This window comes from Miscanthus floridulus, chromosome 9 (assembly GCF_019320115.1).
Source record: "Miscanthus floridulus cultivar M001 chromosome 9, ASM1932011v1, whole genome shotgun sequence".
NCBI classification, from domain to species: Eukaryota; Viridiplantae; Streptophyta; class Magnoliopsida; order Poales; family Poaceae; genus Miscanthus; species Miscanthus floridulus.
The window spans coordinates 85557688-85580520 of NC_089588.1; the positions used below are offsets into that span (position 1 = coordinate 85557688).

At 43.9% G+C, this 22833-nt stretch overlaps 2 protein-coding genes across 28 annotated transcripts; one reads left to right on the forward strand and one right to left on the reverse strand.

Moving 5' to 3' along the window:
• Window positions 1-1971: 1971 nt before the first annotated feature.
• Window positions 1972-17394, forward strand: LOC136483886 (uncharacterized). Of its 27 annotated transcripts, none has more exons than XM_066481056.1 (12): window positions 1972-2471; window positions 4883-4996; window positions 5801-6339; window positions 6585-6764; window positions 8772-8831; window positions 8953-9587; window positions 9670-9719; window positions 10162-10214; window positions 12604-12808; window positions 13206-13292; window positions 15124-15685; window positions 16356-17394. In XM_066481056.1, the coding sequence occupies exons 1-4, from the start codon at window positions 2106-2108 to the stop codon at window positions 6622-6624; spliced, it is 1059 nt and encodes a 352-aa protein (XP_066337153.1). In that variant the 5' UTR covers window positions 1972-2105; the 3' UTR covers window positions 6625-6764; window positions 8772-8831; window positions 8953-9587; window positions 9670-9719; window positions 10162-10214; window positions 12604-12808; window positions 13206-13292; window positions 15124-15685; window positions 16356-17394. The 27 variants fall into 27 exon arrangements, with proteins under 27 accessions (XP_066337153.1, XP_066337159.1, XP_066337149.1 ...); XM_066481062.1 differs by having other exon boundaries at window positions 9472-9587; XM_066481052.1 differs by having other exon boundaries at window positions 6585-8831; window positions 8953-9050; window positions 9472-9587; window positions 16356-17392.
• On the reverse strand, window positions 13946-17951 carry LOC136483889 (N-alpha-acetyltransferase MAK3-like). Its single transcript, XM_066481072.1, has 4 exons — window positions 17698-17951; window positions 17433-17559; window positions 14683-14738; window positions 13946-14420 (listed from the first exon to the last, which is right to left on the reverse strand). Exons 1-4 carry the CDS (start codon window positions 17929-17931, stop codon window positions 14208-14210), a joined length of 630 nt encoding a protein of 209 aa, XP_066337169.1. The 5' UTR covers window positions 17932-17951; the 3' UTR covers window positions 13946-14207.
• Between the last annotated feature and the right edge of the window lie 4882 nt (window positions 17952-22833).

A 22833-nucleotide genomic window follows, 5' to 3' on the forward strand; every position in this document is an offset into this window, starting at 1 on the left:
GGTTTGTAGTTTGCTGCTTTTGCTTTCTCGCCTGACTGTAGCGGTTAGGTCTCGTCCATCTCTCTGAAATGAACATCTGCTTTGCAATATTTTTCCATAACCTAAGAGAGTTTAACATCACAGGTTTGCGGGGAAAACGCGGTGGCCTTCGATGTGGTGAGACCCTCTGTTCTTGATGTGGAGCGACATTGTATCGTGTATGGGGGACGATGAGACCCCTTCCTCATGTGAAGAAACTTCATAGTGGACATGATGTTAATGCGATTGGAAGAGCCAGGTGGTAGTTGTGAGATTGTGTTACTCACGTACTGCCCTTTTTGGTTGGAAGAGACCTTGTGTCGCAAATCAAACTTGGTGACCAGGAGAGACTTAGTGACCAAGAGCATACATTGTTGGATCTTCAATGTGGATTAGGGGTTGTGTTTTAGCAACCAATACCATGAGATACATCTCGACATCTCTAGGGATTTCCCCTATCTTAGTTAAGCTATTTATATTACTTACTGTTTGTAGCTTCAACACGTGTTTTGATCATGTGGCCTTCACCTTCCTAGATTAGTTATAGACTAGTTGATAAAATTAGCTCTAGATTGAAAAACTCTTTGTGGCCTTCATCTTTTTAGATTAAGGGTAAGATAGAGCACAATAGAAAAAATTAAGTGCACGTCTTCCTAGAGTAATGTATGATTTTTTAGTGATACTTTAATTTGATCCCTAGATTTAAGTTAGACACCTAATTCACCCCTCTTGGGGTGCTCGTGGGACCTAGCATGCCATCTCGCGTCATTAAGGGGCGAACTCTAGCGGGCCAGGGGCCATGCCGTCAGTGGAACTTGTGGCAGTAGCCATGGCATACGAGACGATTCATTGTTCACCTGGTACACGACGTGCTCGTGAAGTGCGTAGGTTTGACTCAGCTCCACCTGCACTTGCTTATGCATCTGCTTGGTACTCACAAACTCCTTGTCTAGCTTCATGTGCCGCTTTGCCTGCACGCGGCGCTCATCTGTCGCCGACCATCTTCTTTGCCTTCACTTGCCACAACTATTTCCATGCCTCTTCGGAATTCCTCCTTGGCCCTCACTCCGGCCTGCACCTCATCGCCATGCTCGCTTGAGACCCTTCGTCCCTTCCCTGAACCCGAAGTCTCGGCGGCGATAAACATGGATATAGTTTTTTCACACGTGAGGAAAAAAAAGTGAGGGAGCGATTTCTAGTGATTGGGAGCGCACGAAGTCCGCAGGTAACAAACTCATCAATGACTTTTGAAAAAATTAGTACTTATGATTGAAAACTATTATAAATCGAGCTTGACAACGAGTTCAAACAATTAGAGATGTTTCAATCTTATACCAATTTTCACACCAAGGGCGCGTTTGGATCGTGGCCAAAGCGCGCAGGTCACCCCGCAGCAAGTGCGGCACGCCGGAACTGCCAAACACTCCCGCTGCACTTCGTCAAAGGTTTGGCATGCACCACACCTACTAGTTCAAAACGCACACCACAACTCGGTAACTGTCTGGTGGCCGTTTCATCTGCCAAACTCGGGGCGCGGCCACAACTGTGGCAGCAACGGCTATGGCGGGAGCCAAACGCACCCCAAGTCATGCACTCCCAATCAAACAGTGGTTGGCTCCATATATCAAGTCAGATAAGTGCGTGTTTAGTTCGCGAATTTTGAGAATTCGGCTACTGTAGCACTTTCGTTTTTATTTGGCAATTAGTGTTCAATCATGGACTAATTAGGCTCAAAACGTTCGTCTCGCAAATTCCAACCAAACTGTGTAATTAGTTTTTTTCGTCTATATTTAATGCTCCATGCACATATCGCAAGATTCGATGGGATAACTACTGTAGCACTTTTTGGAAAAAAATTTGGGAACTAAACGAGCACTAAACCTTCAAAGCAAACACACTGTCAGTCAACGACAGTGGCATAGTCAACCACTTCTTCCTGGTGGACCTGTTCGGCAGCTCGGGCTAGAGCCTGAGACAGAGCACCCTGATCCCCCTGGTCCTTGGGTTGCGCCACCGCGACGCGCGCTCTCGCCGTACCTCCGTCCTCTCTCCTTCCCAAAAGCCTAACCCATCCGGCGTCCGCCTCCATGGCGAGGCCCTCCTCGCCTTCCCCTCCCGCCTCGGCGCGCAAGCGGTCGCGCTCTCCACCGGAGGCGGCGGCGAAGCACGACCCCCGCCCCGCCGCGGCCGCGGCTGCCACCGCCACCGCTGCCGCTGCCTCGCCGGCGGGGTTCATCTTTATGTGCAACGGCGCAACGAAGCCCGAATGCTACCGGCACAGGGTGCTCGGCCTGCCGCGCGGGAGGCTGGACGCGGTCTCGCGGATCCGGCGCGGCGCGGCGGTCTTCCTCTACGACTTCGACGCGAGGTACCTCTACGGGCCCTACCAAGCTGACTCCGATGGAGGGCTCCACCTCGTCCCCGCCGCCTTCCACGGCCGCTTCCCCGCGCAGGTTGGTTAACTCGTTTGTGGCTTTGCGCTTCCTCTCTCCAAAGGCGCGGGCTTTTTGGTGGTCAGTTGGGAATGGGGTGGAGTAGTACTGCTTTTTAATCATGAATTTGGTTTAAATTGTTTGTTACAATCGTTGGGTGTTCTACGATTCTTGGGGATTTTCCTAGGAAAATAAAAACGATTCTTGGGGGTGTTAGAATGGTTTGTTGTGAGATGGTCGCTAATTTGGAATCGGGAGTGCAAGGGATGTGGACGTGAAATTGGGGGAACTGAACTGAATCGTATGCTAAATTGGTAAGATTGACAATTAGTATTTGCTACTATCGCCTGAAAGGTCGTAGAGTATGATGAAACAAGAGTTATGGTTTCCAATTATGAAACAGAAACTTTACAGTCTGAGGTTGATGGAATTTTGGTGGGAGTCTGAGATATACTATGTCTCCCTTGTGATGTAATGCTGAGTTTTGGAGAAGCTGAAATGCTATGTTCCCCAGTCAGATGGGTGGTTTAATGTCTCATGTAGAACAGGCTTGCTCTCTGCATCAGTTTGGATTTAGTGTTCTAAGAACATGCTAGATGGATATGAAGATGTGTTTTATCATTTTCCTCTTGTTTTCTGTTTGGCATTCTTCATTTTTGTTTGCTGTTGTGTCTGTGAAGATATTTGTCATCCTATCCACAAAAGCAAGGGATGCAGATTAATATGGACTTTGAAGGAGTAGAAGCTTATATTTTATTTGGACTCTCTGATTTAAAGCATAGGCACAATTTTAGATTTTTTGAGTTGCACTTCTTAATGCTCACCTATGTATATTAGAAGTTTGTGAATCTAAATGACCTTTCACAGTTATTTTTTTGAGGTCACTAAAAAGAAGTTATATATTTGGTTTGTTACCAGTTTCTGCTACTACCATCTTATGGAGAATAGATTGTTTTTTTAGATAATGGGAGAATAGATTGTTTCAGGGAGACCAGTTTCAAATGAACTGGCCGTAGGCTTAATTAATGGCAAGGAGGATCTATAATGGTGACATTTTACTCTGTAGTTCAGTGTTGTCCTTGAATCCACACAGATCATCCCACTGCTGTTGAAGTTGTGAACCATTGGTATCTATGGGGACTAAAAGGTCTAAGGTTTAGAGTGGATTTAGAATTCCTTTCAATGTTTTCCTTCTAAGGCAGTCTTGTTGAGGCCTGGAATGTGGTGAGGTGGTCTTGGTGGCACATGTTTGCCTATGTCTCTAAACATTTCAAGGGTCCTTAGGAACTCGTCAAAAGAGCTCTCACTATCCTGGACTCCTGCTTGTTTGTGTGGTTGGTTATGCACAACAAATGCTCGATTGCTGGCGGACGAGCCAGTGGCTCGGTGGTGAAGCCGCTCAGTGGGAGCGCCACCCACCCGAGTTCGATTCCCGGTTGGGATGACTCGGGTGTCGCACCTCGGGATTTTTCCCGGATTTGTTTCCTATAGGTCCTGGATATTCGTGTGGCGCCACAATGGGACTACGACATGCCCGTTGTCTACGAGGTCCGTGCGGCTTCGGTGATCTCCAGAAGGACGCGAGATGTGTATAGGTTGTAGTTTCTAGGGGTGTGCGTGTGTGTGGTGTGAGTGTGTTTAGTAGAGTTCAGATACTACAACTTGCATACTAGGGATCCAGGCTAAAAAAAATGCTCGATTGCTGATCGGCTTGCACAGGGTGGCCTTGCTCATCCTGCCTCCTGTCTTCATTGTGACCAGGCCAATGAAAACATCAACCACCTTCTCATCTCTTGTGTTTTTGTGTGGCAATTTCGGTACAGCCTACTCCAAAGTGTTGTGTTGAAGAGTCTCTCTACTCAGCTGGAGGACTTGTCCTTTGATAGTTGTCGAATGTGGAAGTTTTGATGGAGGGACATGCCAGAAAAGGACTGAACTCTCTCATCATCCTAGGGTCTCAATTTTGGAAACATCACAATCAACTTGTCTTTGATGGTGTCTCTCCTAATCTAGCTAATGCTCTGTTGCTCGCTAGGGTGGATTTGTATTGTTGGCATTTGGCAGGGGTCAGGGGCATCTCACTCCTCCTTGCTCTTGGCCCAGAGGTTGGTTCTTAGGTGGAACCTTTGGTTAGGTCAAGGTTGCTTTTATTTTAAGGGTGTGATTTTTTCTAGTTATCTCATTTTGGTGTGTGTGCATGTGTTTGTATTTGGGCTTTTGTTCCTCCTCTCCATTCTTCTTGACAGCTCTCCTGCTTGTTCGAGAAAAGCTATCTCAATCAAGAGCTAACCTTTTTATGCCGATTGATTGCAGAAATTTTTCGTTTCCTCTAATATTTTTTCATTCCCTTATGCTTATTAATTGCCAATTTAAACATTGTAATGTCATCTAGCAATGGAACAAAAGCCAACAACTTTTGTTTTTGTGTGCAGGTCAAGTTTAAGATTGATGGTGATTTCATGCCTCTCCCTGAGAGTAGCCTAAGAAGTGCCATCAATGACAACTATGTCAATGGGAGGTTCAACCCAGAGCTTACTGCTACACAAGTAAGTATGGATGAGCAAGAATCAGCATTTGTTGTGTCTGTGAAGAGAAATGAATTGTATTGAATATTGTTATGTGTGGCTCCTCTACATTATTTCTGACCGCCAACCTTCAATCATACCATTAGATAGAATAAGGACGGACATCTGCGTACATGAACCTGCTGTGCAGTTCATATGATGCCTGGTTTAACTCGTATATGTTGGGGGTTAGTAGACAAAAGGATAACGATCCTTCCCTGACATATTAGACGTTTAAGACTTTCCTTTTTGAATTTGCTCATCCATCACATACAAATGTGAACTCAAGTTGATGCTGAGATAGATTTTTCATTTATTGCTATATAGCATGTTTAAATTTTGAGGCCTGAAGTAGTGAAGTCTATTCTTTTTAGTGCCCTTTATTCCCATAAACAAGGCATATAGGATGTTATCTTTATTTCACTGGAGCTTGGATGTTCTGTATTGTTGCCATAATAGGTTTTCTGATTGTATTTACTATTTAGGCTGTTCATTTGTGATGTTGCAATGTTTTTTTTTCTGAGAAATAAGAAATTGTATATTAAGAAAAGAGAAGGGAAAAACTGAGGCATGATGAGAGCATTTTCATACATTGTTTTGTTCTTTTCTCTTTTTTATAGAAATTCTCTTCTATGTGTTATGGAACAAGTTATCATTATTGACCTTGAGTATCAGTTTAGCAGCTAGCAGGAATATGATATTGTCTTCTATTTTACCTTGGTATTTGGTATGAACTTATATAATACATGTAATGAGGCTTCATATGCTGTTGATTTTCTGTTGTAGGTTGAGAAACTGAGGGCACTATTTCAGCCAATTACTTTAATTCCTGAATCAGCACCCCGACATGACGTTGATAACAGGCCCCCACCCCCACTTGGTGTTGATAACTGGCTCCCACCCCCACATGATGTTGATAACTGGCCCCCTGCTCCTCCTCTTCTACCTCCTTCAGCTAACCCGGCACAACCACCTGCTTATGCGCATCATCCAACTCCCTATATTGCTCCTCCGGATGCTCATTCGATGCAACCTGAAGCCTATCCACCTCCATGTCCTTACCTGCCTCCGACTGCTCCAGGTATGGTAACAGAAACTGGGTATGGTTATGGAGATGGATATGAAGCATATCGTCCATTTCATTCTGCCTATCGGTATGTGCAAACGCCACCTTCATGTTCTCTCTATGCTCAATACCCTATGCCAGCGCATGTCTCAGGTCCCGCTTATTCTACTGGTCCCTACTATGCTCCTTATCAGAATCATCCATATCCATATGAACATGGTAGTGTGAATCATCATTACCAGCAAAGCACATATCAGAGGTACTCATTTGATATCTTAATGAACCTTAGTACTTCCTGTATGTTAGTTCTGTTACATTGTAGTTATTTTTTGCAAACCATGTTGTACATGTGACCTCTTCTGGCAACAGTAATGTCTGAAAAGCATATTATTCAGCTGCTGAATATTTAATGAACAACTACTTGCTTAGACAATAGAGAAACAAATTTTACATTCTGCAACTTGCAAAAATCATTAATTGCATTTTTGCCCTCTTCCATTTCAGAGCCCCCTATTATGGGTCCGGTTGGGGGTTCCCGAGGTGAATCAACCCCAGGAGGCTGGCAGCAGCGCGCCAGGGTACCAGTGATTGTTGTTTCAGTGTTTGAAAGCATGATCTTCCGAGCAAACAACACCTCGCCTACGCAACTGACTCTCACCATCCACCCTTTTTACTGGGATTCAGGTTGTATAAATGTTGGTGTCGCCCAATGTTCTACTGACATGTTTGGTGTGATGTGCAGCTGAGCAAGTGAGCATAGCTCCTTTTGGCTTTCTAGAGTGGTTCTACTGGCTGCTACCTGTTGCTGTTAAAACAATATTAGCTTAACGAAAATATTTCAAGCTGTTGGCGTGGAATTCAGTTTTTAATGTCTAATAGACTATTGCACCTTCTGAACTTAGCATCACAACCCCCCGCTGTTATCCTGTCATTTACCTAGACAAGCCCGCAAGGACTCCAAGAAGGAGACACCGGCCACGTCCCTCAAATTAATTTCGGCCGTTCGATCTATCATCGTGTGCCTGTGATCGCTCGGAGCGGATTCGGCCGGAAGCGGCTTCTTCTTCTCCTCCGTCGCTTCCGTCCGCTTTCCCTCTGCTTCTCTCGGTGTCGTGCAGCTTCTGCTCCGGAGCTATGCCACACAATATATACAGGGCTTCTGATTCTGATCCTTCTGGCAAAAAAACAAAAAAAAAACCCTCCACCTTATCTGTTCCCCGTCCTCCTCTGCTCCTCCCGCAGGTCGCCACGATGCCGCTGCGGGTGGCGCCGCCGCACGCGCCTCCCTTCCTCTTCCTCTACTCTCTCCTTCCTCTCTCCATCCCCGCGCTCTCTCTTCCTCTCGACGGCCGCAGGGCGACGGCGCCCGCTGCGCCGCACCGGCTAGGGCGGGTCCCACCGTTCCTATTCTGATCCTTCCGGCAAAAAAAACGGCCTCCACCTTATCTCTTCCCCGTCCTCCTCCGCTCCTCCCGCAGGTCGCAACGACGCCGCCGCTGGTGGCGCCCCTGCACGCACCTCCCTTCCTCTTCCTCTACTCTCTCCTTCCTCTCTCCATCCCCGCGCTCTCTCTTCCTCTCGACGGGCGTAGGGCGATGGCGCCGGCTGCGCCGCACCGGCTACGGCGGGTCCCACCGTTGCCCGCCGGTGTGGCCGGAGCGCACCCCCCGGCACTCCTTCTGTCGGCGAAACCCTAGGTATGATGCCGGATGGGCCAAACCCTAAACTCCGGCGTGCGCTCTCTCCCCTTCTCCCTCCCCTCGCCTAGATTCCCTCTCCTCACTACGGGGATCTTGGCTCCCCTCTCCTCTTCGCTGCAGCGAGCAAGCTCGCCCAGTGTCCATTGTCTCTAGTTGTTATCTTTTGTGCACAACTGATATCCTTCCATGTACAGTGATTGTAAATTGTTACATTCATGCTATCTACTGAGGCTTGGGGATGGTGCAATGATAATCTTTTTAGGACTGAGACAATGGAGTTCTACAGTGATGAGTACATAGTTATTTCATTCTTCAGTGAATCTTCAGTCTTGTGAAAATGTCATTCTATTAGTTGCACATTTTATCCATTTGTTAGCCAGCATACATCCATTGTCAATGATGTCTTTGCTTCATACAATTCATCGGTTCTTCTATTACTGAGCACAGCCCATTGCCAATGATGTAATTGCGATTGGCCTTGCTAGAAAGGTATTTTACTACTTAGTGAACGTCTATATCAGGCTTAGTTTCCTCTTTAACTGTCCAAACTATACCTATTATTTATGCATTGTACCTTTGCTTGTTTCAGATTACTTTTCATGGTTTGTGTTAGGTGTTTGTGACAAAAAAAACTAATAGTGTTCGGGCAGCCCATTGGAAATCTTGCATGTAGAAACAGTTTGGACTCATCTTGCATTGGTTGGTTGTTGAAAGGAATTTTAATACAAGGAGGTTGCCTGCATAGTCAGTCGTCATTGATCGGTGATGGAATATAATTACGTTACCTTGTGTGTTGTCGTACTATAACTATCTTGGTTGATAACATGCATGAACCTAAACTTATGCATCCTATTCATAATATTGATCCTAAACTTAGAAGGTGTCTCTTGCACCAAAGTACTCCTAAAATTAATTGTACTTTCTTTTTGTCATTCATCTTAATACCATTGTTTGAACTCTGTGATCAACACTTCTTTTATGAGGAGGTCAGTTAGCACAGAAACTCAGGACTGCCATACATGGTTGCTATTTACTGCTTAATGAACAAATGGTATGCCATTTTTATCTTCCACAAATAAATTTGTTACGTTTATGTTCTATTTTATCCATGTAGAGAAAGCGAAAGGTAACAGAAATGATCCCCTTGTGCACCTTGATTACACATTCCATAGGGCCTTCAAGGCAGTGTGAGTAATGGTGCTCCAAGGAAGGGTTCTAGCGCCAAAGGTGGTAGTGGTAGATGTACGCTAACATGGGCTTCTTACAGGAAGTAAGCCAACGAGAGCACATTAGTGGTGTATCTGATTCGTGCTAGCAAAACTCTAGATGTTATATTTGAACTATGGCTGCCTGATACATATGCCACCTTCCACACTGCACCTAAGCCTCTGTTGGACACTTTTTGAATTTTGTATTAGACAGCAGTAAATATTTGTTGTAAACACATGCTCAGCACATTACTGAATGAGTGCCTATTATGTGTCAAATGTACGGAATAGTTGGAAAGTGTAGAGGCTTAACATAGTGATGCCAAGCTTGTCGCTTATTGCCGGCAACCTGCTTTCCTTTGACCAAATTATTCTCTTCATAAATATGAATAACGACTCTTTGGTATATTTACATTGCATTGCATCAGTAGCTTAGTTTCAGCAAATGATTTTACCTTCTTATTTGAGCTCTTACTATTTTAGGTTCACTCCATAGTGCCTGATATCCTCATGTAACAATTAGCCAGGCTCTCTGCTAACTCGACATTGCCCCTTTTGGTACAACAGATGCTACTAAACGGCTCGCTATTTACTACAAGGTAACAATTCCCTACTTTCACTGTAATTTGTACACCGAGAAACAATACTAAACATGCTCTATTTCTTCTTTACCTTTCGGAGCATGATGTCAAAAAAAAATGTCCACGCCGGACACGTTCGAATGCCTGGCAGTAAGCACCAAACCATATTTACTGATTTAGCTTCTGTCTCCTCATTGTTCTTCGATTTGCGAATGTATATCCTTCAATCGTTTAAGCAAAACTAATACTTTTCATTCTGCCTGCACAGTCAATGCTATTCTCTTCCTCGAGGTGTCATCTTTCATGATCATGATCAGTCTAATGAAACCCATTCCCATAACAAGCCTCGCTTGCTAGCTGGACACCTTTGCAAAACTCTGAAAGTTCTTTCCCCCATGGCAAAATGAGTCTCCATATCCACCTGAAACAATCCTGTACTATGCTAATATTATCCTATAAAGGCTCAAAATGACAACCCATCTGTAAATAATGTAACTAATGTTACTCAGCTTTTTGTTCCATGTACAATAATATGATGTGCTATAATTCCGGCTTCCTTTTGTGTAATGTAATTGTTGCCTTTGGTTTTCAGGTCATGCTTGCTTATGGCCAGCAAGAGGAAATGAAGAACGGTTATCCAAAGAGGTAATTCTGCCGTGGTTCTATGCAGTTCTAATTTTGTTAAATTTAGTCCATGTTAGCTTAAGTGCCATTCAAATTCCAAATTCCTGGTTAGCGGCCAAATTAGGACCACAAAATCACATCCTTTTCTGATTGTAGAGGCGATTTTGGGGTCACGTTGCCTAGCTCCCCTACCGTGGTCAACCTTCTGATTGTAAACCGAGATTTGGTTATGATCAGATGATCTTAGCGTCTGCCATTTGCTATTTTTTCCCTTCTTGACCCTGTGATGAAAATTCCATATGCATTGCTCAATGATATGATCTGATGTTCATTCGCTTGTGAGGTACTCGGCATGGGTGTTACTTATATGATGCAATTTCTGAGGGTAAACCAGTTATCACCATGCCTTGAGGCTCCAAGTTGATGAACAAATGATGATGATTGCTATATTTCTGATGCCTCTATTCGGGAAGGCCTCCCTAGGTAGCGAGTTGGTACACGTCGCCCCTAAAACTGCGATTGGTCCATGCCAGCACCGCATCATCTTCGTCTTATCTGATTGGTCCACCTCAGCAAAACAGCTTCCAATACAGGCAGCCGTCCCTCTCGCCTTGCTATTTTTTCCTTCTTGAGCCTATGATGAAAATTACATGTGCATTGCTCAATGATATGATCTGATGTTCGCTCGCTTGTGAGGTACTGGGCATGAGTGTTATGTTACTGATATCATGCAGTTTCTGAGGGTAAACCAATTAACACCATGCCTTTTTTTGGCCATCAGTTAACACCATGCCTTGAGGCTCCAAGTTGATGAACAAATGATGATTGCTATGTTTCTGAGGCCTCTAAAAATCATGTCTTCATTTAAAAAAGATCCTTATCTTCTTCACTGTGACAGCATACTTTTCCTGTCGCTGTCATTTTACATATTTGTTGTCAGTAAATGATCTCCCTCTACAAACAGTGCAAGCTACGCATTTAGTAAGTCACAATTGTATTTGCACATCCAAAATGATTCGATATTTAGGGGAACGAAATTTGGGGGTGTTTGCTGCAGATTTGTCTATCTTTTTTTTTGGCTATATCATCTGCTGCATGCAAGCCTTAGTTTTTGAGAAGTCCCGTTTACAACCTTATCTGCATACGCTAGGATTTGTGTTGTCATATATTCATTTCCTAATTTTATGATGCTAAAACATAAATTATGCAAAAAAAAATGTTGTTATATATTCATCTGCATACAGTAGGGTTTGTATTGTTATGCATAAAAAAATTATGCTGAATATAAATAGAAACTCTACTAGGCTAGCACAAGTTCCATGTGTTCCAAAAGACCGGTGCTTGTGTGCCAACCTGCTACAATTTTTATGTATATTTAGCCTAGATAAATATCGAACATAATTTATGATTGCATCGTTTGCTTCGGTTACGCTTTGGCCTAGAAATTTCATAGTTGTTGGTGAGTTGAGTGCGAAACAAAGTAAAATTCCCACGCCCAGTTTTATGCTACGCAGGAAAAATTTCCATGTCCAGTTTTATGGTCTACAACTAATCTTCAGTGTTCATTGCTACTTTCATGTCCAACTGCTACTTTCAGGTCCTCCCCATGCCATGTAGTGTCTGTTCCTTGCTACTTTCATGTTCAATTGTTTGCGTCCTGTTACCTGGTTTGGTTCTAAGATCTTGTCTCCTTTTTCTCTCCCTTGATTTTGCATTAAACCCTTCCTTCTCTCTGATTTTATTTTACCTCTAGATTGACAGTTCATGATGTTTGTGTTTGGGGAAACCAGTTGACGCATAGCATGAACCTATGTTTGGTAAATTTGCCATCTATAGACGTGTATCGGTGCATGGTTTAAGACTTCATGTTGCACCTTTGGGCTCATCAGGAAGAAACAAGGAGATGCATTCTCCCTCTTACCTTCCCTCAGACTCCCTCTCCTCCCTGTGAGGATCTTGCCTCCCCCCCCCAAAAAAAACCCCTAGGAGGTCGTTGGCTCCTGCTGCTCTCTTGTTTCCAAAATTTAACTTAACAGACTACAGATGGCGACCATGCGGTTGTACTGGCCACGTCGCACCCAAATAGTTTTACTGGCCCAGCTCAGGGACAACTCACCTTCGTCTTCCCTGGTTGGTCAACGTCGGTGCAGTTCCCGCGTTATATGGTGACGGTTAATTGTTTCGTTCTATATGTTATCGACTGAGGTGTTGGGATTGTGCGATGATGAACTCTTTCTAGATTGAGGCAATGGAATTGTAGATGGTGTTTGGTTATTTCATCTTTCCATGAACCTTCCTGTTTGCATTGATTTTGTGATGGCAATATCATTAGACCTTGCCAGTTCTCTTATCCATTTGTTCTTCTGTTTTCATTGGTTGCTACTTATTTTCTATTCATTTCGGAGAACAGGTCCATTGCCAATGATGTCTTTGCCTCATACGATTTGCTGGTTGTTCTATTACTGAGCACACCCCATTGCCGATGATGTTTTTGTTCATATCCATCTGTCTCCATTCATTGCAAATACACAGGTGCAACACCATGTTGCTCTTCCTCCTGGTTTTATGGGGAAAAGAGGCTACATATTGCCCCTGCTGGTCGGTACAGTTTGCAGGTTAGCTTACGTTGTATCTATTCTGCTACATCTTATTTAGATATTTCCTTGTTTTTCTGGCTCATTCAATGCCTACAATGAGTCCACTGCCACTACAAACATGGCTTGCCACACCCCATCGCTCGTGATGTTGCAGTTTATTATACAGTATGATAATGTACCTGCGATGTATGTGGCCGCAGTCTGCTTACCTACACGTAGAGTTTGCATGTGGCTTCTTTCATTTATGTAGGCCTGAACATGTATGGTTGATTTTATATGCTATACATTGCCATTACCAACACTAGGAAGGTTTGGCTGAGGTAGTGTTGTCACCAGAATCTTACACATTGGGCTGCTTTTCCCAAAATAATGTTTACTGATAGCATATGCTTTCTTTGTTTGTTTTGTGCTGCAGCCGCGTCTCACCATGAACAACAGTGAATAAGATGGTACGTTAGAAAAGGAAAAGTCCTGAATCTGCCTATTAGGCTTTGCAGCTTAGGTACGAACAATGTGGTTCCTATACGTTCCTATACATCCTGCCATGCAGCTTTATTGTGCTCAAGATGCTTCTTAAATTCTTGATATAGTGCCTTGCCAAATTTCTCTTCTTTATTGGCCTTCGTAGGTTCGGATCTACATATAAGGTTCCAGTCCGATCCTAATAAGGGCCATGATCAGATAACATATATAGTGTGCATCATACATGAATAAATCTTCTTTATTGTCTCCCTTGCAGTCTTGTTTATATGTCTCATCTTTATCCTGAAGAACATTGTATTTCCGTTTCTAGAATGAAAATGGGGGCTTCCTCGGTTCATAATAAAATTTTCAGTTACCATACCAATTCATCTCTTTAATCAGAGGCACGCCCATCCTAAAGAACATTGTATTTCCGTTTCTAGAATGGAAATGGGGGCTTCCTTGGTTCATAATAAAATTTTCAGTTACCATACCAATTCATCTCTTTAATCAGAGACGCGCAGGGGCGCGCCCTTTCCACTAGTTGATTTTACATTTCCAGCTAGTTGTATGTTCATTTACAGAATGTCAAGAGGAACGACCTGTACAGGATTAGGTTGTGGCCATCCACAATCTTTGGGATTTTATCAAAAGTATTGTTGACAGATACCTTCGATATTCACAATTAAACTCTACAGCAACTGCGGCATGCATTTTGTTTATTGAGCAAAAGAACTGCACGGTCTTGCTGCTTGATGTGAAGTTGATAGGAAAAAGATAAAAAAAAAATATACAACATCCTTATCAAAGAACAGGAGGAAATAGACACCTCGAAAATTTATATGAAGTACCAACAATATTACAGTTACATACTAGCTGTGAAAGCATGAAACAGAGCGAAAAATGATTGGATTCCAGGTCTCCAACTCAATTCTACCTACTGATTAGGGTACTGTCACAAGTAGGGAGAATCCATCTTCTGGTCATCCCTGTCATTGCCAATCATCATTGGAGGCAGGCCAGGATCAGGGCGTGGAAATAGTAGTTTCAGCCGAAAAGCGTCTACACCATTTAGATAGTATCTGTACAGTCTCTTTGCTCGGATAAACCCCAGGCGACCATAGAGAGCAAGGGCACCCTTATTAGTAACTTCTGCTTCAAGTGTCACCTGATCAGAAGGTACAAGTTGGATGTCAAATACTTGAACATTTGGGAAGGATGTTCATATGCAAACTGCATGTTAATCTAGGGTCTAAGCTCAAACTTATTACCATCTTTCTAGCTGAAGATGTTATAAACCCTTTTTACACAAAAAAGAAATGGAAAATACCAAAATAAAGATAGGTGACAAGCTCTCACTTCTAGGAGTTCTCCAAGTCAATTGGAATATTGGGAACCAAAAGAGAACGTGAAATGGCAGTAGTAATTACCTCCTCACAGCCAGACTCCATCATTACCCGAATTGATCTAGTAACTAGCTCAGTTGCTGTATAAAGACAAATAGAGATTTAGTTACTTTGCTTGCTAAGATCAGCCAATTGAAAAGGTGAAAAAAGCTAAAGATTTGGTACCAATTTACACACGAAAACTAGGATACTCATAATGATGTAATTATCATTCCTTTATTAAAAAACTAACTTGTGCTACACACACTGCATAAGAAAAGCAATAACCGCCAATGGACTAATTCAACATATAAGTGCTGAAAGGATAGATAATTCCAAGGATTTCATCATCAATGTATGCTAGAAGAAAGATTCTCAATAGAAGGATCTGTCAAAATATTAGTCCTATGTGAAAGAAATTATCAAATAAAAGATGTTAACGTTCCTCACCATAATCACTAATCATTTTCTCTATTCTCTTATCAGAATCAGTGATTCCCTGATGACACCCCACACTGAACTACCATACATATGACACTGGAACAGAGTGACCATCCAAAATTCTGCAATAGCACAAGTCAATGCCTAGTACACAGTAAAGAATGCAGGCAGGATGGGTTATTAGCGTAACCCGCCAGTCTGCCATGCAAATAACTCTTTGTGGCTGTTGGCCTGTTGTGGGCCACCAGCCAATAGTTTGCGGACCATTACTGTTCAGTCTCCCAACCTCATTGGACAAAACTCACAAGAAGTGCCGCCGCTGCTTCTGTTGGCATCGCCCTCTTCGGAATCCTACTGCTACCACCGCTGTCCCTGTTAGTGTCGCCCTCTGCCTGTTGTACCTCTACGCCTATGCAGATTGAGATGACGTTTGCGGCCATGGCAGCTGGTGGCAACATGGCCCTTGTCCAGCGCTCCTCTGCAGTGGAGGAAGAGGAGATGATGGGGGGTGATGAAGCCTCCAAGATCCAGGCGCTGGTTTCTGGGGCATGGGACGTCTGGTTGCAGGTGTGGCTTCCTTGTCTGGAGTTTTCTTCCACACAGATGGGTAAGGAGTTGCTCCTCACCTCTCTTTAGTCCTGTGAAGTGTATAGCATCACTGTGCCTAACCCACTGGCCTAAGTTCTTGTACATATCTGAGCTAGATTGCTGTAACTTGCACTCAGTTACACAGGCCATTTTACACAAATTGCTTCACTCTCAAACTAAAGCTGAAACTGTATCTACCTTACAACACCTGCTCTATCCCTATGTAGAAAGCCCTCTTTTCTAGTATTCGCTAGAAAATTTCCTCCTAGGTATTGGTATGGTATGAGCAGCATTACCGCACTTTAACTTGCAAGGGAAATGCATATTCACTAAGATAGTCAATGTTTGTCCTCTTTGTGCCCCAGTGGTGAGCCTTGACAGCTGCAAAAAACGTGAATGACTGCAAAAGCTTGAAGCTTTCATTTCATAGGCCTTTATATGAACTATATTCAGCAGATTTGTTTTGGTTAAACCTTCAATTGTTTTTGGCATCAATGATTACAACAACAACAACAACAACAAAGCCTTTAAGTCCCAAACAAGTTGGGGTAGGCTTTTGGCATCAATGATTGACCTTCCATAATTTCTAGGTTGTTCAAAGTAATTATATTTCAGCACATCTTTAGACTTTGGACTTCACATTATAGTTTTGCAGTTTTGATGAAAACCTTTGTTTCTGAATTTTCCAGAACCAAAGAAAGAAGGTGCTAGGAGGAGCATTGTTCGTTGCAACTTCTTTCTTTTTTTTTCTAACTTTTCCCTATTGTTGGTGTCTTAAGACTCGAGATCATAAGCTTTTATCCCAGTGCCATATTGGGGACATTATTAGTATTAGCATAAATCCCATTACATGCCAGCTGAAATGATATTGAACTCGTACTGAAATAGCTATCAGTTGTTGTTCATCTATGTATCTATCCAGAATTTTGTTTGATTAATCTATTGTCCAATAGCATGAATTACTACTCTGTTGGGGCCTTTGTGGATTATGATAAATTTGTTGGCCAGATTTTTTTCGATTCTCTAGCAGCAGTATGCAGTATGTATTTCTATTAAGCAGGCATGTGAAGCAGTAGTGGCAAGCAAGCCAGCTACGCGTGCTTTGCGGGTCATGTGGGTTTGTATGTATCAGCCACCAAGTTCATAGAACACAAGTGAGCGGAATTGGAGGACATCCACAAACCTGCTAGACTAATTAGTGGCAAGTTGTGGCTTTCCTCAACTTGCCCTGCCTACAAGTCTATACAGTATATACATACAGTAAATGGAAAGTACTTGGACAAGATTGTAAACTCCTTTTCTAACTAGCAGTCTTTCTCAAGTACAGTTTGCCAAAGAAACTCATTTATTATTTCAAAAAAGGGTCCACAACAGTCATATGACAGCATGCCAATTGTCAAAAAACAATCTAGCAGCCAAGTAAACATTTATATGCCTGCTCATGTTGCAAACCAAGGAAGCGGAATATTCATACAGAAAATGAAGCTTCTTTCTGGCACAGTTGGGCTACCCTTTTTCTCAGTTACGAATTTGTGATATAATTGGACAATGCCGGTTGGATAACACAAGCAAGTTCATACAACATATTGATTGATCTGTTTGTGTACACATAATTGAACAGCGCATTAAGGTTTCTGCAGTCTAGTACGTAATCGACCTATCCGGGCACGATCATTCCCTGTCTAGAAACGATCTAGAACAGAGGTGAAAGCAATTCATCAAGAGCCAAAAGCAGCAGTAACAAAAAGGAAGAAGAAGTGCGTCACCTATTCCCCTCCCTCGGTAGGGCTTGAGGACGACGAGCATGGCGATGTAGCCCCTGAATGCACCCCTGTGCTCCCCCATCTTGCACACGACCGTCCCCACGCACTTGCCATCCCTGGCATCGAACGCCTGCATCGGCCCCCCATCCCCGTTGCCACCCAAGACGAAGAACCAGGAGAGCGTCAAATCCGGCACGACCGCGGCGCGATTCGAGAGGGCGCGGAGGGGGGGGGGGGGGGGGGGGGAGAGAAGGGGAGGCGCGCGTACCAGGAAGGTGAGCTGCGGCCAGAGGTAGACGAAGTAGCGGTAGGTGAAGATGGAGTAGGGCTCGCTGAGCTCCTCGTCCACCAGCGACATCACCAGCGGCAGGTGCTGCTCCCCGCCGTAGCTCACGTACGCAATCTCCCCGCCCTCCGCACCCCCGCTTCCTTCGCTACCGCCGCCGCCGGCGGCGGCGGCGGAGGCGGCGGCGGCGGCGGCGGCGGAGGCGGCCGACGACATCGCCGCCGTCACGAGTGATGGATAATGTGTGAAATAACTGAATCGTAAACGACCCATCGAAACAGGGTAAAAGTACATCTCGGCCTGTTGGGCCTGGGCCTCGGCCGGCCTCAGAAACTATCGCGGGAGGCCCGCCAGCGCCTGCTCCGGACTAAGGGTGGCAATGGGTAAATCCCCATCGGGTATGGCCACCCTAGACCCATACCCGTCATAAAAATTTAGTACCGTTAGAATACCCATACCCGTTATGGGTGGAGAATTTTCCCCAGACCCATACCTGCCCGGGTAAATCATACCCGTCGGGTCATCCGTATCCGCCAACAATTTATTCACGCACATGAAAATCAACAATTCAACAGCAACCACCACTAACCAGAGCACATAAAATTAGACAAATAATATCATATAATAATATCTTCTGCAAATTAAGATTCCTTTCCATTTAGTTTCTCCTCTACATTAGTCATGATTAATATAGAAGTTACTGATTATAGACATGGTTTCGGGAACTTCCAAGTGGAGTATTGGACTCATTGACTCCAGAACAAGTGATGCACTGCAACACTGAAGAAGAGTGTAGACATCTTGCAAGTACCCTACCTCCTGTTGAAGCAGCATTGCTTGAATGGGCCATCAATCTCATGGCAGATATGGTGAAAAATGAAAGCTACAACAAGATGAATGCTCGCAACATTGCTATGGTTTTTTGCACCAAATATGACCAAGGTTACTGGCAAGCATATTTGTTTCTCTCTACCTGCATTACTTTTCAGAATCTGTAGTCTAACCACGGAGCATTGATCTCTTTCAGATGGCCGGGTATTTTTCACCCATGGGTAAACGGTTACGGGGACTGCTGGAACATACCCATACCCGCGTACCCGATGGGTGAAGGGTTTGGTCCATTTACATACCCGTGGGTAGTGTGTTAAGTCCATATTTAGACCCTAACGGAGTAAATACCCGTGGGGTATCGGGTCACGGGTCCCCATTGCCATCTTTACTCCGGACTCGTGATGAAAAAAAAATGAACAGAATCGGACTAGGTTTCACCGGCTGCCTTTTCTTCGGTTCCGTTCACCTTGCGTTCGCGCGCCTCTTTCTCGCTCTCTCATCGAGCAACTCGGCGACGACCGCCGCCGCCGCCGCGCTACGTTTGGTGCATGTGCTTTGGTCTAGCCTCGTCGGGTCCTTCGCCAGGTCTTCGTCGGGTCCTTCGCCGGCTCCCTTCCTGCTGTGCGAAACCGAGCACCCAAACCTGACAGGCCCGTAGCCACCGGCGTCGACGTGAGCATGAGAGGATCGTCGGATTCGGCCGAGCAATGGAGGAATCTCACTCTGGCTCTTTTACTGTATTTGGTAAATATATTGTCTGATGCTTATTACAGAACAGAGTTCGGAAATATAAGGGCTCACGGCCGCTGCCTAAACCTGGTCCCACATGTCATACAAACGGAAATACATAAATGACTTGACTACGCTTCTCCTCAACGAATACACCTTCTTCCTTCGTCATTCCTTTAGAGGCAAATATGTTTTCCTGTTTAGGACACGCCCACCCTTGCGCCGTGACATCTCCCCCCGCCGAAGGTTCTGCTTGTCCCCAAGCAGGTGCTGCTGGAAAAACACTTCTCGACGACGTGATAATCCTCCCAAGTTGCTGAGTCCTGTGGTAAGCCTGTCCAAGTGATTAGTATATGTGGAACAACATTGTTACCTTTCTTGACGAGTCTACGTTCGAGGATCTTCTTAGGTAGGGCTTCTATGGCTTCCAGGTCTGTAATTGTAGGTAGTGTTTTGTACACTGAAGTATAGTTAGGATGAAAAGCCTTCAACTATGAGATGTGAAACACTGGGTGTATAGAACTGTCATCAGGCAATTGCAAACGATAAGCCACTGCTCCAATCTTCTCCAGGACTATGTATGGTCCAAAAAACTTGTATGACAATTTGGGAAATGGTCTGTTTGCTACCGATGATTGAGTATAAGGTTGAAGGCGCAGTAAGACTAAATCCTCGACTAAGAATTGTTGATTAGTTCGGTTTCTGTCTACAAAAATTTTCATCCTATTCCGAGCCTGTTGAAGCCTTTGCTTGAGATTCTATAGATGGAGATCACGATCCTCAATGAGTTGGGTTACTGATGGTGACGCTTCTAGTGTTAGAGAGGGATTCCCACCCAGATCAGGGTCATACCCATACAGTGCCTTGAAAGGGGACATCCAATTGAAATATGGTATGAGAAGTTGTACCAAAGCTCCGCTAGTGGCAGCCATGACTTCTAGGTCTTTGGGGAATCTTGTATTGCACATCTTAAATACATTTCAAGGCATTGATTGACCCTTTCAGTATGCCCATCTGTTTGGGGTGGTATGCTGTACTCAAGTTGAGGTTGACCTTGTAAAGCTTGAACAACTCCCTCCAAAAAGAGCTCAGAAAGATAGGATCTCTATCTGAGATTATGGATTGAGGCATACCATGAAGTTTCACAATATTGTCTAGGAATAATTTGGCAATAGAGATGGCAGTGTAGGGGTGTCTGATAGGAATGAAATGTGCAAACTTTGTAAGTCTGTCCACTATTACCATGATGATATAGTACCCTTCGAATTTTGGTAAGCCCTCAATGAAGTCCATAGACAAATCCTTCCAAACACCAGCTGGGATTGGTAGGGGTTGCAACAATCCAGTTGGGTGAGTATGTGAGTTTTTTGCATGTTGGCAGGTCTTGCACTGTTTGATGTAGCAATCCACATCAGTTTTCATCCCTTTCCACACAAAGTGTCTTGAGCCTGTCATAAGTTGCACTGACTCTAGAATTGCCACCAATGGCACTGGAGTGACATGCAGCAATCAGTTTTGTTTGGAGGGAAGAATTGTTGCCAATCCAAATGAGGTCCTGATGCTTGATCAAACCTTGGTGAAGGCTGTACCCATTTGCATCTGAGCTGCTGCCCGAAAGCTATGTGATAAGCTATTGTGCATGAGGGTCTGTTGTATAAGAGTTCAGCACTTCTTGTACTCATTGTGGTTGCACCACTGATACTGCCTGTATAGCTAGCATATGAGCCACCCTAGACAAAGCATCTGCAACCATGTTCTCTTTGCCTTTTCTGTATTTGATTTTGAACCAAAGGCCCATTAGTCTTGTCAATGCTTTTCTTTGCATATCAGAGTGAAGATTTTGTTCTAAAAGATATGCCAAGGATCTGTGATCAGTCAGGATGACGAATTCCTTCCTTTACAGATAGTGTCTCCACTTTTCCACTGCCATTATCAATGCCAAGAATTCTTTCTCATAGATTGAAAGTTGTTTATGCTTTTCTCCTAGAGCTTTGCAGAGATAAGCAATAGGCTGCTCATTCTGCATCAACACTGCCCCTATTCCATCTATGCAAGCATCTGTTTCAACTATGAACTGAGCTTGAAAATTTGGAAGTGCAAGGACAGGTGTTGTTGTCATGGCCGTTTTCAGATTGTGAAATGCTGTGTTGGCTTGATCAGTCCATTGAAATTGTTTATTCCTGAGTAGTAGTGTGAGGGGTTTTGCTATAATTCCATAGTTTTTCACAAATTTCCTATAGTAGCGAGTTAACCCCAAAAATGCTCTAAGTTCTGTGAAGGATGTTGGTATTGGCCATTGGAGCATTGCTTGAGTCTTGTCTGGGTTTGTAGACACCCCCAGATCAGAAATAATGTGTCCTAAGTATTCTAGAAGCTGCTGAGCAAATGAGCACTTAGATGCTTTGAGGTATAGCTTGTTGGTCCTTAGTGTCTCCAACACATTGTTGTAGATGCTGGATATGTTCTTCTATGGATTTGCTGTATATGAGAATATCATCTAAGAACACCAAGACAAACTGCCTGAGGAAGGGTTGCAACACTTGATTCATAATGCATTGAAAAGTTGCTGGTGCATTAGTCAACCCAAAGGGCATGACCTTAAACTGATAGTGGCCCTGATGGGTTTTAAATGTTGTCTTGTGTTCATCTGCAGGCAACATCCTCACTTGGTGATATCCAGATCTCATATCTAACTTGGTGAACACCTTGAAGCCTTGTAACTCATCCAATATTTCTTCAATAATGGGCATTGGAAATTTGTTCTTGATAGTGATTGAATTGAGCTTTTTGTAGTCTATGCAAAACCTCCAACTACCATCTTTCTTCTTAACCAAGAGCACTGGGGATGCAAATAGACTATGGCTGTGTGTGATGAGTCCATGATCCAACAGTTGTTTCACTTGGTTTTCTATTTCAGTTTTATGTTGAGGTGAATAATGGTAAGGTCTGGAATTGATGGGGACAACATCAGGCATAAGGGGAATGGCATGGTCATAACTTCTTGGTGGTGGAAGGGTTTGAGGATCCTTGAAGACATCAGCATATTGATGCAACAATAGCTAGACATCCTCATTGGGAACCATTGGTACTGAGTTGTTTGCTGCTGACTGTTCCTTGATGGTGTCCAACACAACTATGCCCAAATATCATTTCCCTGTGTTGATTTGTAGAACTGCTTAGCTGAGATTGTACTCAATTGCAATGGGTGGGGCTTGATGCCTCTCAAAGTAACACTGCTGCCCTTGTGCTGGAATGTTAAGGTTTTGCCTACCCAGTCACACATTGGGCTATGGCTCTCTAGCCAGTCATATCCCAAGATAGCATCATATGGCAAGAGATCTAACACAATCATATCTGATGTGAATGTATGGCCTTGAATATACCAGGTGAGATTTGGTACCATAGTTGTAGTTGTCATCCATTCTCCATTGGCAAGTTTCACTTTTTGCTTGTCCATTGGGATTGTTTGTAGTTTGGTCAGCTGTCTTGTTCTTGACAATGGTCTTGAGCTTGATGCAATCCTTGGATTCAGTACCAGCCATAGCATTCAATGATAAT